The 15,816-nt window shown below is 42.8% G+C and overlaps 1 protein-coding gene across 8 annotated transcripts in view; it reads right to left on the bottom strand.

Moving 5' to 3' along the window:
• RBMS1 (RNA binding motif single stranded interacting protein 1) overlaps positions 1-15,816 on the bottom strand; it is a 213,338-nt gene that overhangs the window by 27,483 nt on the left and 170,039 nt on the right. For all 8 annotated transcript variants that reach the window (XM_075284498.1, XM_075284500.1, XM_075284502.1 and 5 more), the window contains exons 4-6: positions 13,933-14,024; positions 3,439-3,596; positions 3,200-3,279 (exon numbers count right to left, since the gene is read on the bottom strand). In XM_075284498.1, the coding sequence (XP_075140599.1) occupies positions 3,200-3,279; positions 3,439-3,596; positions 13,933-14,024 (330 nt within the window). The remainder of the gene's footprint in view (positions 1-3,199; positions 3,280-3,438; positions 3,597-13,932; positions 14,025-15,816) is intronic.

Below are 15,816 nucleotides of genomic sequence, written 5' to 3'. Positions count from 1 at the left end.
CCCCTTATCAGTCTGACACGGTAACGCCAATAGTGATTCCAGGACTAATGTAATAATGTTTCATATCCTTTTTTTCCCTGCAAGTAGCTCATAAATCTTCCCCCGTCCTCGGCACGTTATAATTACTGGCGGCTCGGATTCTCTATCTGGGAGGTGCGCCCATTGATGGTGAATCATATATAGTTTCATTTACTTCGAGATCACTCATCCTTCTGATTCACAAAGCTGAGACATACTGTACACGATCAGAAGATCCCTGTCAATGACACCAGGAAGGTGTGCAAACAAAAAAACACAACACCATAAAAAAATAGAATCGATACAGATACGTCGTTGATATCTCCCGGAGCAGATGACGGTACGATCCGGAAACAATCCCAGGATCCAGTCATCAGCTCTTTGGATTAATATAGACTTTGTCCCGCTGACTCTTGTGCGTGGCATCTGTGGGATTTCCTGTTATGTCACGTTATCAAGGTTTTCTCTAAAAGGTCTGTCTGCCTGTACTGATGTTCCAACCCCCTGCATGTGCAACAGTAAATGTCCAATTTACCTACAGCGCCTCTAAAGGGGAAATGAAGTATTACACCGTTCCAATTGAAACCAATTGTATGGGAATGTAGTGCACACTCTTATTATTCCAGCTCCCACTCCGTCTAGTAGATGAAAGCCAGGACATAGCACCCCTAAATTTTTTTTGGAAATTGTAATCTAAATAGAAAATGCTCCCCCCATACACAACTTTGATGTGACTTCTCCCTTCCATTGCAATGTACCTGGACTCCAACCCCCATTTTAAGGGTGGATTCACATTGCTTCTTTTAGAGCTATTTTTAAAGATTTTCGGCCTCAAAACATTAAAATTTTCCTACTGAATTTGCTAGTTTTTTTTCTCTTTCTTATCTTTTCATATCTTAAGGAGAAAAATGCTCCAAATCATTCAGACGCTTCAATACAAGCACCAAAAACGGGCTGAATTTTTTTATTTTTTTTTTTTTGTTTTAAAACGGATCTGACGTCTTAAGCCGTTTTTGCAGTTTGCCATACGCAGCAGTGTGAACTCACCCCAAACATGGAGCCACTTTTCTTCAAACAGACAATTGTTACCATGTCAATTTCCACTAGATGCAAGTGTCTACTGACCATAAACCGAATGCAAAGAGTCCCCGAGCTGGGACCCCAAGCTCTAAACTATAATGTGTAGGGAAACCTGGTACTAAGCAATTCAATTCCTCTACAGCAGCACAACATGGAGAAAATAATGCATTACACTGCGTCTATTCACACCAGTGGGTGGCTCCATGCAGAACAGGACTGGCCCTTCAGAGGCGAGGGATGGTCCTTACAGCTGCTCTCTACTCTTCCAAGAAATCAGGACCCCAATCTATTAACTCAGAACATACACAGTGCCTTTACTGTACCGCCATATGAATCCAATGTCATAAAGAGGTATACAAAGGATGCTATGTAAATCTAACAGGAAAAAGTAATGGTATGTGATACTGCACGCCATGTGAACAGGGCTTTCCCTACTAAAAACATAGAGAATTGTATCGTGGCACATACTGTCCTATAGGGCTCTGTGGTATGGTGCCTTATGGGATTGCATATACTGCCGTCACCCTCTATGCCTTAGATCAGTGTCCTTGTTAGTGATACAGCAGAGTATAAAGAGTTAACACTTAAAGGAATGTGCAATATCAGCTTTACATTATAAACACTTGAATTCCTACGTTCCAGGAAAAGCGTGACATGTTGCGAATCGGCCTCAGAATTCATCGCTGGGGCTCATATTAAAAAGATATCATCTGTTTTATCGTCTTCCTAATCTACCGAGTGGAAAACATACAGTTAATGTGACTCCATGTATGTGGGGTTTGTTTGTAGTCTGTTATTATGGAAACATGTTTGCATAAACATAAAGATACAAAATCAGAGAGGAATTTTATGAATATTCTATGCAATGCAGATACATCTTAGGGGTATACAATACCTATATAGCATGGAAATATATATATATATATATATATATATATATATATATATATATACACACACACACACACACACTAGCATCTGCCTGCGACTTTGTCTGCGGGTTGGTGTTGGCGCTGAGCTGCTTATATTTAGCCAATTGCTGTTGTGGATGATCCGCCTGCTCCCGCGTCTCAGCTCTGCTGCATCGCAGCAAATGCGCAGCATACTCAGTTGTATGTACATCCCTGTATATGGACAGTGTACTCAGCTGTGCTACAGCGCTGCCTAAGCTCTGCTACATCTGGCCATTTGGATTAGAGGGGTGTTCTTATGTCAGTGTGAGAGCAACTTCTGTGTTGGAAATGGCTGAACAGATGTTGCAGAAATTTGCGACATTTCGATCAGCTTGCTCCCGCGTCTTGGCTCTGCTACATCGCTGCATATGCATAGGATACCCAGCTGTATGTACATGTTTGCATATAGAGAGCCTATAGAGGTGTGCTAAAGTGCTGCCTAAACTCTGCTACATCGAGCAATTGTGATTATAGGGGTTTGGTTATGTGACTGTCTGAGCAGCTTTTGTGTTACAAAGGGCTGAACAGATGTTGCTGAAATGTGCCAAAGTTCTCCCCCCTACCCCATCAGAGGCAGAACAACACATTCCCTGTAGTACTCACTGAAACTCTACACCCAATCTAGTCCTCTTGCCCACACACAGACTGCATGTTCTGTAGTCTCCTGAGCTTCTATGAGACTCCATTTTCTTCAACTTTCACACTGTCCAGCTTCATCCTATATAGCTCCGCCCGCAAAATAGCATGTAGCTCCGCCCACCGCCTAACATGATCCTATCTGAGAATGGCTCAAGGACCTGTGACCTGATGGCGTCATCACAGGTCCTTTCGTGTTGTGTGAACCTAAATTCCTTCACTGCGGTCGTGTAGTGACGTCATTTACTGGAATAAAAAGTAGCCTATGTGTTAAACGGGGTTCCTATCTATGTACGTGGCAAATTTCATGCAAATCCGTTCAGCCGTTTTTGCGTGATTGAGGAACAAACATCCAAACACACAAACTTTCACATTAGGATAGGATAGTAGGATAGGATATATCTTATATTATATATTATGCATATTATACACAAATTCAGTTACATTGAGCTACTTCTTGCGTTCGCCTCATAAAAGCCTCCAAAGTATCATTATTGATGGAGAATACAAACCTGATACACCAGGAAGTGTCTTAATAAACTTTCCATTAAAATGATTGATGACGGCTTCACATTTCTCCGTCGATTCCATCCTGATGGGGAAGAAATGGAAAAACTAATATCAAGTCGCGCAAAAAAATAAAATAAATCTAAAATCCTACAGCTCATGATAATAGCTCAATATTGAAATCTGTATCAATGTATTTTTACAGTATTTGATTTTTTTTTTTTAATTTTCCAAAAAGTCTCACCTTGCGAACCCAACTCCACGACTGGTGCCGCTGGAATCGCGAAGTATCCTTGTGGATATGACCTGCCCGAATGGCTTCAACATATTTTCAAGCTCTTGTTCGTCCATCGATAACGGCAGGTTGGATATATACAGGTTCGTTGGGTCTTGCTCTTGTTGCTAAAATAAGAAAAATACAGATTTAGAATGGATTGAATTTATCATTGGAGCAAAAGAAGATATTAGACATTCAGCCTATCTAGTATAGCCAATGGCATATCAAATAGAAACATGGCAGACGTTGGGCAACCAAGGGTTGGGTATATTACATGTCAATATGTCCTATCCTTTGTTCTGGTGAGAGATAAGCTATTGTCTAAGGTGTCTGACAGCAGCCTAATTCCTCTCTCTTTATGGAGAACACATGCATGCTTGGTCGGTATGATTGTGCGTGTGTATGGAGGGATCTGCACAAGCACATATGGCCAGTTTTCTATAGATTTGACTACTGGTGGTCCGTCACAGAACACGTTTATGATTTCCATGGGTCTGTTCTTGCATCAGATACATGGAGAGCGCCGTTGTACCATTATAAATATCTTCGAGATTGAGAATTTCTTCAGAACGATTGCTTTGTCTACTTTGACGTCAGGTCATATCTTCAGGTTCAGTATATGGAATCTATAGCATGTCAGCCATTTTCAGGCTTCTAGACGACACCTACCAGCATGTGAATATGAACAATCTCCACATATCAGGCTTGAAGCGTTCCAGCTAAATTTACGTTGCTGTACTCGGCCTTGTTTAGACTATGGATATTGGAGATGTATCTGACAGTAAGAGAGAGTATGTGAAACAATACTGCAGGAAACGTATTGAAACCTTTGCAATGGAAAAGCAAAATTGACCAAAATTTTGCAACGACATAACTTTGCCTTTGGAGTTGCGATGGGTTCAGCATGACTTTTCTTGGGTAGTCTGAGCCAGTGCTGGTCAATGTGGGCCAAAGGCAGATTTTGGACAAGAGTTAAAGCCTCTTCACCGCTCCCCTGGCACAGTGCCATACATTGTATAGTGGCTGTTCTTGGCATTGCAGCTCAGCCCTACTCATTTAAATGGGACTGAGCTGCAACATGAACATACTGTATGTCACGGCTCCGTAAAGCAGAAGTAACACTTGTCTGAATACCGCAGGCACTTCAATCAATTGATCATGGGGGTCCTGGGTATTGGGTCCCTTCTTACCCGATATTGATGATCTATTCTAAGAATGTCATCAATACTAAACTTCCTGATACATCAGAAGATCTGACATCTTGAACATACATTCTGCACACTTAATGCCTAAGGTCAGGTAACACCGGGGGATAGTTCCTGTACCTTTGTGTTTATGTTGCCCTTACAACCTGACAGGTATCTGGAATATTTGGACATAATTCAGATTACTTGTGAAATGTTTTCTGCGAGCATACATTCCTTAATTCTTCATTTTTACAACTATGTATGTCATGGCAGATACCAGAGAGAAGAGGAAGGATTTACACGAGTACCTGCTCTGAAAAGCCCAAAGACATCCATCATCTAATCGGCACTGGCACCCTGAGCATTGTTTTTAATTTATCCAAATCTGTTCAGCCATTCCTCAGATATAAGCCCCGTTAGTGTTGGTGTAAATTACAGTCTATTAGCCAAGTGGACAGTAATCATGCATGACATCAAGCACACAGAGACCCCGCCCCCAGAGTAACCACAGTGTTACCACCCACTTGTCCACTAGTTCCTAATTTACATTTACACTAACAGGGTTTATATCTGTGGAATGGCTGAACAGATTTGGATAAAGAAAACATCAAAATGCTCAGGGTGACAGCGCCAATCAGTAAAGTTGGTGATGTGAGGCAGGAGCGGGCAGGGGGACAAGAGTCACAGCACCACCCACTTGACATTAGAGAGCCCAGTGACCTATCAGGCAACAAAACTAACAGCATTGATTTCTCTTGAATGGCGGGGGCTAGAGAAAAAATTCCAACTATGCTGGAATCAGTAGAGCGGAGCCTGTTATAGAATGAAAAATTGGTGGAGGTGGTAAGAGGCCACTTTATTATTAAAGCAATTCTACCATTAAAAACCTTTTTTTTCTCCCTAACACGTTGGAATAGCCTTAAGAAAGGCTATTCTTCTCTTACCTTTTGTTGTCTTCTCCGCGCTGCTGTTCGGTTAAAATCCCGTTTTCCGCCGGTATGCAAATTAGTTATCTTGCAGCACTAGGGGCGGACCCCAGCGCTCAAACAGCACTGGGGGCGGGCCCCAGCACTCAAACAGCACTGGGGGCTCCCCAATGCTGCAAGAGAACTCTCCAGCGCCGCCTCCATATTCTTTAGGAACGGCCTCTCATTGCGTCTTCTTCCGGCGCTGGCTTCAAACTTCTAGGCCTCGGGCAGCCTACTGGTCATGCCTGCCGGCAATAAGGAGATGGCCGCTTACAATACTGTGTAAGCGGCCATTTTCTTGTGGCCGGTGGGCATGCGCAGTCGGCTTTACCCTAGGCCTAGAAGTTTGAAGCCAACCCCTGGAAGAAGACGCGGTGAAGACCCTGTTCCAGAAGATGGAGGCGGCGCTAGAGAGTTCTCTCGCGGCATTGGGGACACCCCCAATGCTGCGAGAGAACTAATTCGCATACCGGCGGAAAATGGAGTTTTAACTGAAGGGCGGTGCGGAGAAAACATCTAAAGGTAGGAGAAGAATAGCCTTTCTTAAGGCTATTCCGACGTGTTAGGGAGAAAAAAAAAAAGTTTTTAATGGTAGAATCCCTTTAAGTGAACATGGGTGGCTTAGTTTTTGGGTCCCTTAGCAGGTGCCATACCAGTTGTTTTGGTGGCTATACTCATGATTATAGGAAAAAGTTTAGCAAATAATAATAGCATAATAAAAAAAATTATTATTATTATTATTATTATTATTATTAATAATAATAATAATAATAATAATAATAATAAATTTACTTTCTCGGCCTTTAGTTAAATATTTGCAGGGTCTCATCCCATGTTCATCCATACACCAGCAGACAGTTACACGGTGTACGCCAGAGCGGGTGTTTTCTGAAGGAGCAGAGAACATAGGCAAAGAGGGGGGGAGACAAGTGACTCAGCCGAGTTCATATTCGGTTTCTCTCGCGTCCACTCCCTCCTCCGCTTTGAAGTTTTAAAGTGTTAAACTTTGTACGGAGACTTTTCAAAGAGCTGGCTCTGAACCCCTGCCAGTATGGGAGCCAAGCCACAAAAACATGACGGGCCCGGGGAGTCTCACCTCGGGAAAACATGCGAGGATTTAAAGAGCCTGACTCATTGCTCTTACACAAACGGCATTACTAAAACTTCCTGACCACACCCAGGACAGAAAAAATAAAAACGTAAAAAAAAAATAAAAAAAATTCATTGATCAGAATGCAATTTCCTCTACTGTGAGTGACACTTTACTGCTGCTGCAAAACGTGACCCCCTTGGGCATTCCTTGGAGGGAGGGGGAAACCAGGAGGACAAGGGCATATAATTGATTTTGTATATTTTACTCCACCCCCAGCGAGCTTTTAATTTACCCCAGAGAACCCCTTTATTTGTCATTTACAGAGGACCCATCAGATACCCTTTCTATTTTAGCAATTAATTCAACTCTACATTATGCCCCTCTGTTATTCCTCCTGGAAATCTAAGTAAATTGACAACTGGTGGTAAACTGATCACTGGTGACCGTTTCAGATTGTGCTGGACCCATCCTACTAAGAGGAGGTAAAGCCCTACTGTCACTTTGGTCATACAATTCCAAGAGGAGTAACAGAGGAATGCACAATGTAAACATCACAGTAATTGCCCCAGGATTGTTAGAAGTATTTGCTAAAACTAACATGTCTGGAGAAGTGTAGGACCCTTTTAAAAGGGATATTTATTCCATTTATTTTTTTACTGGAGGACATAACCGTGTCACTTTAAGAAAAATATACTAGTAAATATGATTTACTATAAGATGTTCACGGGCCCCACTAGTAAAATATATCATCCTAATTGATTTCCCATCAATGACAGAAAGAACCTGACATGGAAAACACATCAGCCATGGCCATACTCCCCTTACACTGGACCACACGTCATACCAGTAGGGGGCAGTATGTATTTACAAGTGATATTTTTATGCACAAGCCTCTACTATATGACCTATGTGCTGTGTATCATAGCTATGATCCTGCAGTGGGGTCACTGATTTACTACAGAAAATCACAGGAGGGTCTTGGAATTAAAGAGGTCGGAAAAACGTAGCAATCTCGGGGAGAGACATCTTCATGGACACACTGAAAAAAAACCGTGACCAGTGTCTGACAGTAGGAGTTATTGACTGATCGACAGTAATCGATGATGAACCTTGGCTGTAAGTGTTCAATTTCCCTGCAGCGCCACCACAGGGGAAACCAAGCATTACAATGTGCTCAGTTATATCAATGAGGTTGTTTGTGTAATTCAGGACAAGGCAGGTCCTCCAGAGAAGACCTCCTTAAAGATCCTCAATTAAACCCTTATTAATTCCTTAAAGGGATACATGAAATTGGTTTAATGATAGAGTGTTGCAAACACGGCGGTCTCTTAATAGCAAATGCAAATCAAAAAGGGACATGAATTGAATGCAAATTGGCCATTTAAAAAAATACAAAAAACTGACTAATGCATCAATTTTTTCACAGCTGAAAAATGGACATCCATGTGAATAAGGTCTTATAGGTAAAGGTTAATGAAACCAATGAAAAGCCAAAAGCTCCGCACACTGACAAGGTTACCATACTGCCATCTGTCAGCTAAGCATTATGGGAGATGTAGTTCACCGCTGACATGATAAACCACTTAGACCAATCCTAAATATAAGTAAGAACAAAAAAAAATCCCACACTGAGAATAGATCTTGTCATCCCTGGTTCAGAATAAGAAGCTGCAAGCCCTTGGCTCCGGTTACCGCACAGAGGAGGAACAAACATCTCTAAATGGATATAAAAAAAAAAACCTCAGTCATCTGAAAGAAATTAAGAAAACCTCCCTGTGCGTGTGGAACGGTTCCTAAAACACAGCGAAAGAAGAGGAGGAAGAAGAAGAAAAAAAAGAGAGACTTGGCATAAGCACAAAACATCTTATTTCTCTTGCTTGGAGAGTTCGCTCACCAGTAACAGATCGGTAGTGGCCCCTGTGCGGACCCCGTACGGGAAGACACAAGACAGATTGGAGACATGTCTCCTCTGAACGGGTCTGCTTCTAATTTATGTGTTGGTCATATCCTACATGCGAGACTAGATCGCTACGCTATGTATACAACTCACAAAACATTCATATTGTGCAATCGAACAAACCAGTTTGGATTCAATAAGTGCACCCAAAAATGGCCGAGTAACCCAGGAACACCAAGTCAACGGATGTGTCTGAGATTCCGTTCTTCTGGTCCATTGAATGATCAGAAGAACATTAAAACGGATGCAACAAATCCGTTCTATGGCAGACACAAATGATACTTGACTTCGTAACGAGTGTCCGTTTTTTTCGAGGTTTTTTTTTTTTTTACACGGATTGGTTTGGTGGATGTGCCCTTACCCAATAAGTCAAGGAGCCTAGAGTCTACAAAGATCCTGTATAATGGAGGGAGGAGAAGAAAGTCTATATTCAAGACTGTCCACTCCTTTGTTCTTTCAGACATAAGCGTCCTCTGAAGTACATGGCAGCCGCTGATCTCCGATTCCTACTGGAATAAACAGACACGCTCGTCCAACTGGGTCATGTAGATTAATGGAGGGGTCAGGAAGGAGGACTTCTCAGCCAATAGTTATCTGACGCTTCACACCATCTACAGTGCTGGATCCTGGAAGAACAATCTCATTGCATAACAAAATACTCGGCCATATTCTCGCTGGGAAGTTGTTCCTCCAGCCAAATTACAACACTGCAATGTTGTGTCTAAACTAAATGTTTACTGACCACTGATTCCCAGGACTTCACTGCCAATGGCAACAAGAATATCCTACATAACATGAACGATCCAGAATGCTGCAGACTACTGAATATGAAATACTGAAAAAAAATGGGAGACCGGTGAATTAGAGGTGACTTTCTCACCAGCAATGGAGGCATTTTAGATGTGGGGACTATGCATCACTTGGAGGTATATATGTGGCCCCCAATTATGTGATATTGAGAATTTAGGTGCAGAGGAGGGTACCATGAGAACCTCAGAGGCCAGGCCGTAGCTGTGAACACGCCCTCTACACCTTCTATGGTCCCACCCCTGCTTAGATAGAAGCAGCTCAGTACAGCAATCATGTCTCCAGACAGGCAGTAGATGCAGTTATAGACATTACTTATTTCCAGTTAGGCAGTGTAATACCGTAACTCTCTCGCAGATGCTATGGAGGACTCGTCGCCACGTCTGACAAATTGTTCTGTAACAGACTCATTTGTAGTTGTGAAATAATAGCCCTCGTGCACTTGAAAGGTGCGGCGCGCTGAAGTTGTTTTTTCTCTTTTCTGCTGTTTATCAGGCAATGACTTTGAAGCTGCTCCTTTGAAGCGACATATACGGTATATAATGAGAAGCGGCTTTGTACATGTGCATCTGTTGACTTATTTATGATGGCGTATACCAGCAGCCTCCAAACGACACTGGATTCCACTGAAGATGGAGATCTAAGGGCAGTCGGGAACAGGCAGATGTCTCACCCGCACCAATGGTTGTCAGGCCCATTCTCAAAACTCCCTTTTAACTCAGAGATCCCCAGTGATACTTGAGCAAACCCTCATAATCTACTCTGCCCCCATGCTTTATACTGCAGCCCAACTTCTGCATCTGATAAATTAGATGTATCTAGTCCTTTATTGTGAAATGTAATGTCTAATGTATATGCTAAATGCTACCGATGAGACTCCTCCAAGACATTTGGATACCTACTTATTACCCAACAATGTTCCTAAAAAACCTAGGAGATCCCTTTAATTTTTTTTCTTCTTTTGCAAAACCGCTACTTAAGAGGAAGGAAGTGATTGCGTATCCCAATGTCAACCTAATACAGTCATAGAGAAAGCGCTGACATGGGCAAAATCGCTTACATCATTCGTGGTCACTTGATCTAGGCACAGATTTGATTTCCGCAAATTGACCAGATGACATCATGATGGGGTAAAAGTCAATTATCTCCATTAAAGATGGCTTCACATTTATCAGTCTTGGTCAGATCCGTGTACTGTCTAATGTGAATGAGGCCGAACAGTTTTATTGTCCATCGGTCAAATTGCAAATATACAATGCTCCGCGGAAGAAGCGTAACCTACAGTAAAGGGAGAGATCCTACACTTTGTGCACGGGGCCCTTTTCGCTCTCCTCCAAAGGAGAAGCAAGAAGGAGGCATACCAAACCTCAATATGTTTGATCCTACCATCTGCCAGAAGTGTTGTCTCCTCAGAGCCAAGACATCAGGGAAGACATCTCCTACGTGCATGATCAGCACAAGGATGCATGCAAATTTCCCATAGATCAGTGGACAAAATCTGCTCCAAATTTTGCACAAGTTATATGAAAAAGTCACCCTGTGCACTGCAACAAAGGAAATCCCAGGTCTCCTTCTCTAAAGATGGTGATTTTTGCAGTAGGACCCACCATTCAAAATCCACCGTGAAAATATTCCTGAAAGATTTCCTGTTCCTGTTCACTTCGATGAGAGGTCCGGGTGGAGAACATGCGAAGACCAGGCAGGAGGCTTCTTAGAAAGTGAAACATTGGCCTTTTATTGACAGCAGAGTTTTTCCGCCATACTCTGGTATACTGCAGATTTTCTGCTAGATGGACAGGCATCCACCCCCAGTGCTTGTCAATGGGCCCATCTTCAAGTGTTACGATATTTTGTATTGACTTTGTCACATGTTCTTCATTTCAAACACAACATACACTTAGAAAACTGTCATTGTAGAAGAAATTGGTAACTTCTTATATGGCGCTATATACAGGGAGACTATAGATCTCACAGATGGATGGGCACCCACATCTCACAACTTTCCACACTTCTAAGTTAGGCCGCTGTCCAGGACAACAACCCCTGATTTATAACCCCCAGATGGTGGGTGTAAACTGCAGAATGCCGAGCTGAAGATTCACATCTGTAAGGTTCATGTATTCAGTCTATCTGTCTCGGCCTCCTCTCCCAGTGACTTACATATGGTTCTTTTTTTCTGCAGTCTTGGCCAATCTCCAAGGATGCCTCTTGTGGTAGAGGATTAACACTTTGTGCACCAAAAGAAGTGAATGACACAGACTTCAAATGAAAAGGAACAGCACGAAATAAAGAGAAAAAACCGTGAGTCATTCTCGAATTCTGCTGCAGGAATTGGAGCTTTTGTGACTTATTTCTGTTCTTGACTCCTCTAAGATCTTACAATAAAGTAAAATGATCTGAAGATCTAGAAGCGACATTGCTGACGGTGGTTTCGAGGCAAATGAGCGATTGTTTGGGAGCAACGTCTTGAGGAGCGTACTTCTCCTCATTAATACTCCATCGGTCTCTTACGTGTATCCCATGGGGTGGTGGTACGTGCAGGTGCATCACATTTCTTGTAGATAGTTGTTTTATCCTTGTACTATACATTATATAGGTATCGCCTTGGGAGCTACTTACGTGACTAAGGGGTACTTGGTTAGGGACGGTGTTACATTGTGACCTTGGTTTGGACAGACATTGAATAAACTCAACATGGATGTAGAAGTCATTGTACCAGACAATCGCCAACCATCTGTAGATACCTGGTCCAACCATCTGTAGATTTCTAGACCAACCCTTGTAACATTCAGAGCCAATGCCAGAATGTGATGGAGAGATATGGGAACCTGTTCCTGGCACCTACAGCAAACAGATGATTGAGCCGGGAGAAGACTCAGCCAGCCGGGCATTTGTCCTACAACGGCTGCTGAAGTATTCCAAGGTGGCCTTCCAGAGGACTATATGGTTCAGGTCCACCATAACTTACAGAGCAGTTCGCCTTTCTGGTTCATAAATATGAGTTCAGACTATAACTTCCATATGTCTTAATAATAGGTCATATGTACAGGGGTGGTCTTCACAAGACAATCCATTTCATAGTCTAGTTTCTACAAGACTCTCATGCCAAGAATAAATTAAGGAAGCATGGACTTCACACCACGTTGCGGAGATCTGATCTACCAGCTACTTTTAATCAAAAGGACCTCGACACAAGACTAACAGATTTCCCATGAAAATATTAGGGAGTGTTCCCCTTCCTTTGTGATGCAATCCAAAGGTACAAACCTTCTTTGATCCAAAAAAGACAGAGAAGAGCAGATTCCCCCATGGGATGTCCAGCTGGGAAAGGCTAAAAGCAGAAAAGAAGTCATCGCCTTATCAACCCCTTCAGTTTGTTACGTCCTTGCTGTCCCTCTTCGTACATGCCCAAAGCCCACTGAGCCAATCGCTGGCCACACGACTCAACCCAATGTCTCACCGACTTGGTGAGCATTTCTCAAGTGTCGAGATGGAACACATAGTAGCGACCAAGTAGGCATAAAAATAGGAGGAGAAGGGGTTGTTCACCGAGTTGATCATTATTTCTTTGGTTTTAACCCTCAAAAATATTCCCTCCATTAAACACCCCATTTGAAACCTTCTAAGACAGCAACTTAATGTTAAGAAAAATAAAAAGTCTTAGTCACACAAATGAACTGGGCAGTAATTCTGTCTGAAGAGACGATGGCCTAGTAGACACATGAACAGCAGACCCTACAACCTTGTGCTTTCCACCAAGCCTCATCTAATATTGGATATTATGGGATCCTTGGAGAGTATTGCACTTTTTGAGACGTCAGTGTGCAAACGGTTTGGGGAGCAGTAGGAGTTGCAGACTCTACTCCGTCCATTTTTTTCTTTGGAGGGGCACAAAACTATAGAGTGAGAAAAATGAACAACTGGGACAATAATCTATTGCTAACCATAGATTCCAATGTACTGGGCATTCACCATTGTTAAACCTACAGCAAGACATATGGTATAGGCCTGTGTCCATCAACTATGGGGCTGAAGGCTTTGAGCTTCTGGTTTATCGGATAGTTTACATACATACTAATGGTGTTTAATCCATTCTCCACTCCAGTTGACAAACTGATGTAGACCACAGGTGTTTAGAGAGCTACATTGCCGTCATTGATTTTCCCTACTTGACCTCCATGTTGGAGATGACGGCGGGGGAGAGAATGGATCTAACAATGCAAAAATCTGAAATCCTCTTTACCAGTAATAGATGGGGAAAGTCAGGGCAGTAAGAAGAACGACAGAGCCTCCACTCCAACAACTGGAGCTGCTCATTAACATCATTTAAGAAGGGCCGACTGGGAACAAAACACAAGGAAAGAGACATGTTTACAGAGAAAACAGAAGCGACTTCATCCCCTGACACCTCTCCTGCAGGAAAAGATCTCGACACTTATTGAAAGGTACCTTTGCCATCTGTGCTTGGACTCCAGTCGCCTTCAGAGCCGAGACCGCTTTCTGAGCAGCTGCCGGGCTGTCAAAGTCTACAAATCCATAACCTGCGGATCATAAACATGACAATTTATACACCTATCAAAGGAAGACGCCTGTGCACACAGATGCTCAATGCATCACAATTCTACTGGCTGACTGTGCTGGAATAAATGAATGCTAGTCAGCTATGGAATCTACTAAATAGATGACCCCGCTTCTCTTCCCAACCCGACACAGTGAGTGAAGCCAGAATGGAGGAGGTTGCGGCTGATAACCCTGGCCGGAATGTAGCTGGGTGGAAAAAAAGAGCCCCGGGAGGGTGTGGAGGGGCAGAAATTGCAAATGGAACTACGGAATTTGCACAAAAAGCTTCTAACTACAGTCCAATGGAGAACCTTCAAAATCGGCAGATGGCCGCCATGATGACATCCATTGAAACAAGTCATCAACAATGCACCGGAGGCTGCAGGATGTCCTTGTTTATGCTCAATATGCACTTCCCCATAAAAAATTAATTCTAGACAATTTTTCTTTAAAGAGGACCTGTCACCAAGTCTGGAAAGCCCTGGCCATCAACCTCAGCATTTGGGTATTTTAGTTACCCAAATCTGTTTTTCCAAAGATATAAGCCCTGCTATTGTTGATACACATCAAGGTCTTTTAGACAAGTGGGCGGTCCTACTGGGGTTTTTCTAGGCCTGTGTGTGCTATATTATAGGTCATGTAGTGTTACCGCCTACTCGGCTAGTGGACCCAAAGATTTTTTGATTTTCTGACCATGTTGAATATGGGGTAGGCGTTTGTCCAACTGCAGAGAAAGCGAGGTCTTTATAATATATCTAATATCGTATTTTAAACGAATCATTGAATGTAAATTTTTTTAATTTTTTTTTATTCGACTGACGCAGGTGGAGGTGAATCAGGACATGACCATGTCCATCAAGCTGTGGCCTCTCTGGGCACCCGCCATACATTTCCTTCTACCTTGCCATCATATAATGACCGTGCAAATGGTTAAAACACTAAATAATGGGAGGCGGCATAAGAGTCCTAAATCGGAGCACTAGCAACCATAATGAGCGGCTATGTATGTGACCATGATAAGCCACCGCGGAGGCGCTGTCAGGAATAATTGCAGGATCGGTGCTGACATGGTCAATTAAAGCCATAGTGCCAATTACTTGTCATTTCCAAGGACGGCAGCCAAGTCTATACGGCTGGGTAGAGCTGCAGCTTAATATTTAACATTCCTCTCAGAAAACGGACATGCTGCAATACATCTCAGCGCCGAGGAGGATTCTAATTAAAGGGAAAATTTACTGCAGAGTGAAGAGTAAATCCTGCGCCTCGGCTGTCACTCCCCAACAAGTTTTTTCATATAAAAAAGTGCAAACTATATTGGTGTCTGTGTGTCAGTCCTTGAAGGTGCTGAAATTTGTGGTTGTTTTTTACCATCCTCTATATCCCTTCAGTAAAGTTTAACAACCTGCCGCCTGCAGGAAGGACAAGTTGTATAAAAGACAAGTAATCTGCAAAAAATAATAATAAAAGTTGAAGGGAACTGACCCCTGTATAAAGATTACATTTGTAAGAGGACACGGGACTAGCAAGCCTCATTTGGTTACATAAATGGGTCCAACGTCACACCAGTTCGCACATCACGCCCAACTTATACTTAAAGGACATGTGTCACCAGAACCCCAGCCCTGCAGATAGGTTAGGGTCACCAGAATCATCTATCTATCTGGGGTGATATGCTGGGTCTGGTGACAGTAACCTATCTATCTTCAGGGCTGGAGTGATATGCTGGTTCAGGTGACAGTAACCTATCTATCTGCAGGGCTGGGGTGATATGCT

This window comes from Leptodactylus fuscus, chromosome 8 (genome assembly GCF_031893055.1).
Source record: "Leptodactylus fuscus isolate aLepFus1 chromosome 8, aLepFus1.hap2, whole genome shotgun sequence".
In the NCBI taxonomy this organism is placed as follows: Eukaryota; Metazoa; Chordata; class Amphibia; order Anura; family Leptodactylidae; genus Leptodactylus; species Leptodactylus fuscus.
Note: the sequence above shows the minus strand (reverse complement) of the source record. Positions and strands in the feature narration are given on the sequence as shown.